At 46.7% G+C, this 3,373-nt stretch overlaps 1 protein-coding gene across 1 annotated transcript; it reads right to left on the bottom strand.

The window, feature by feature from the left end:
* Positions 1–208: 208 nt before the first annotated feature.
* LOC123066039 (uncharacterized) lies at positions 209–3,029 on the bottom strand. Its single transcript, XM_044489203.1, has 6 exons — positions 2,902–3,029; positions 2,248–2,356; positions 1,922–2,168; positions 1,690–1,836; positions 1,472–1,603; positions 209–663 (listed from the first exon to the last, which is right to left on the bottom strand). Exons 2-6 carry the CDS (start codon positions 2,352–2,354, stop codon positions 532–534), a joined length of 765 nt encoding a protein of 254 aa, XP_044345138.1. The 5' UTR covers positions 2,355–2,356; positions 2,902–3,029; the 3' UTR covers positions 209–531.
* Between the last annotated feature and the right edge of the window lie 344 nt (positions 3,030–3,373).

The raw sequence follows: 3,373 nt of genomic DNA, 5'->3' as shown, positions 1-3,373 counted from the left end.
CAGCCGCTCCGGAGCTCTAGCGAGCAGCCGGCTGTTCCCCATGCTTTATATTATTTTTTAATAGAAAGGTAGATCACTTTCTACATTATGCATTTCAAAACAAGGCAAAGTCAACCAAATTCATATGCAATAGTGATAGGCCACAGCTGCATTGAGATTGCAACAACCATCAGACCATGCCAACAAACAACCAAGGCAACAGGAGAGAGAGGAACAAACAAGCCAAATCCCGGCGTAATTATCGAAAGAATGCAGCCCCAAACATATATTTTTTGGCAGAGATAGAAGAGAGTTGCAGCATATAACACTGAAAGTATGACCCATATATGGTTCTGCCGTTGCACTATTAACTTATCTCCTACAAAAGTGAGAAATAAAGCGTACGAATAAAACTGCAAACAGTGCACACCGGCGACATCTCCCGATCGTCGGGTGGCCATATTATTACAAAATTTTGTTTCACGGACAAGCGTATTAGTTTTCATCAGCAAAGTAGTTCTCCTAATCCAGCCAAATTCTCTTGGTCCCAGTTCAGTCGTTCCTGTGGTGGCCACCAAAGCTGAAAATGAAGTTGAGAAGTCGACGTAGCCCTTTCAGTAGTGCAGTCACAATCAGTCCAATGAGTAGTATAAGTGCACCCAAAGCATTCATCAAACTGACTAGCTGCATAAAAAAAAGACAACGGAATTATACCAGAGCATAGATATTTGCACTCAGTGAAACAGAACTAACACTCCAAAGTGCAAAAACCAATGTGTCAGCATGTCACTCAAGTATAGTGGTCCAAGTGCTGAACTTCCAATGGCCAGGCCTTATGGAACAGCAATACAACATATAGGTCCATGATTACTTAGCCCATGTGTCTTTTTCTATACATTTGATATGTTAAATAACATGGATTGATCTCTCTGGTGAATCTCAACAGAAGCATGTCCAGAGAGTAGATAAAGCATTATTGGGTTAACTTCTAAATCACAGGTGGAGCAATAACCATGGCAGTAGGATCAGAAACTTCAACTTCAACTCAGAAAAACATCACACGAATAATTACCCATCATTTCCTCGGTCAGCTCAAACTCTCACCTGTCGGTTCACATGTGAATATAGAAGTTCCTCTTTTCTAAGTTAAATGAAACTTGCAAAGCAATTCCACATTTAGTAAGTACTACAAGCAGATTCTGCCATATTAGTCATAAGGAAAGAGATGGTGCTGTGCTTGTATTTTTGACCGGGTGGGATGACATTAATACACTGAAAGAGCAGCTACAACCCAAATACCCAATGCTTGGCGACCCTAGTAAAGTTTTGCTGCATCATGGTTCAATGGCTAGCTCAGAGCAGGTATTACTAGCAATTTACTTACACTGGTAACACTGGAACTACTCTTTAAATTGGTAATTGCTACATCATACATAATTTTGATAGTGCTGGCAGTTTGAGATAAACTTCCTCTAGAGGAATGGGGACTTACCGACAGAAAGCGGCCAAACGTTCCGAGGCAGACAGCGTAAAACACAAAAAAGCTGGAATCAAGGGCATTCAAGAACGACATGAAGACAGTGTAGAACGTAACTTCGTCATCAGGTAAGGGCTTGCAAGTCAGCTGCAAAAATAACATTTCCTTGGATTTGTAAGAGTTGGGTAATTTTGCATACAAATATTCTAGTAGATATTCAAAAAATTACTTACAACTGGGGCCACAGTAGCAGCATTCAATACAAGCACCACTAGGAAACCCAACACACTTATGATTGGGCCATAACCCTGAAACTCTACAAAAATGCCACCCAGAAGCACAAGGCAAGCGATAACAAAGCACAGCAGGATATAAGCCATCTGCAAATAAGGACCCTTTAGCAATTTGTACCCAGTACTCAATAGCATAACCTAATATGTGTAAAATGTACTTCATAGTTCTTACCCAGCACCGTGCCCAGCGACTGTTTTTCATGACACCACGATGGGCCAGAAGAAAGAAAGCGAAAACTGTAGCAGTGCAAAAGCCCACCACAGACACAAACAAGACATCACGATGTTTGTCCTTCTCATCAATCTCGAACAGCACATGTGAAGCCAGAAAGAAGTTCATCACGGTGCTAAGTATGAAAGATTTGAGGCTGAAGAACTTGCTCACTTCCTTCCAGTCAGTTGGAAAAAGCAAGACGAAGCTGCAATGAGAATAACTTGTTCAGAATATCACAACCTCGCCCTACAAAGAATTTGCTGAGAATGCAAGACAAGGCTCACAGTGGCCCAAGATCGATGACAATAGACAGCGCATTCACTAGGACAGCCACTTCACTCATCACGCCAGCCGCTGCAGGAGATACAACCTGCGTGCTCATGTCCTCCATCCCTGCAATTGGGCAGAAAAGATTTACATGAAAACAATCTCCAATGGCGTATCTTAAATCCGACACATTAGGCAAATAGCTGCACACTCGCAAGCAGCCCGGCGCGCTAACGAACGGCGCTCCGGTTGCAAATCCTACATGCGCAGGTGCAAAAGCCACTGCTTGATGGGGAGATGGTGCGCGCGGGGACGCCCGTGACGCCACGGCGTTCCAGCGCGTGGCGTCGTGCAGGGCCTGGCCGGGCCGGACCAGCCGGCGAGCCGTCGCTACGCCATCTTGCGCGGGGCGCAACCTCGGGCTCGATACTCTCTAGCTACTCGACCCCGACCATCGCCGACCGGCGACGACCTCACCGACGAGGGTCGTCGTGCTCAACAACCCCGTGAACGGGAGTGAAGGTCGCGCCCATCTCCTCGATCCCCTCGCGCTGTACTCTCGCTCGACCCCCTCGCAGCCTCGCTAGGTGTGCGCGCCATGTACGTGCGAGGGGCGTGTGCTCCCGCCGCCACCTCGCCGCCTCCTCGTAGCGGTGGGGAACAGGACATACCTGCTCCGGTGAAGCCGCTGCCTCCGGTGGTGGGCGGTGCCGCCGGCCGCTGCTCCGAAAAGACAAGTATCGGAGTTTTCGGGGTCGGATTTTGGGTTGCTAGCAATTAACAGAAAGAAAACTATGACACTGCACAGCTGTACACAGTCGGAATGGGCAAAATTTTGTGTTTTGACCCTTTTCTGATATCTATTCGAGATCTGATCCTAGTTTAAAAAAAATTCGAGATCTGACCTTTTTGCTATCGTCAGGGTTCATGACGGTAGGGTGTAACAACCTACCGCCAGGGACCTTGGCGGTAGGAAACATCCCTACCGTCAAACATTATGGCGGTAGCATGTACAACCCTACCGTCAAGGTGCTTGGCGGTAGGCACGAGCACGCACTATGTTTAATACTTAGCAAAATTTCACGGTAGGGCATGCAATCCTATCGCCAGGGACCTTGGCGGTAGGCAGTTATACCCTACCGC

Source organism: Triticum aestivum, chromosome 3B, assembly GCF_018294505.1.
Source record: "Triticum aestivum cultivar Chinese Spring chromosome 3B, IWGSC CS RefSeq v2.1, whole genome shotgun sequence".
NCBI classification, from domain to species: domain Eukaryota; kingdom Viridiplantae; phylum Streptophyta; class Magnoliopsida; order Poales; family Poaceae; genus Triticum; species Triticum aestivum.
Note: the sequence above shows the minus strand (reverse complement) of the source record. Positions and strands in the feature narration are given on the sequence as shown.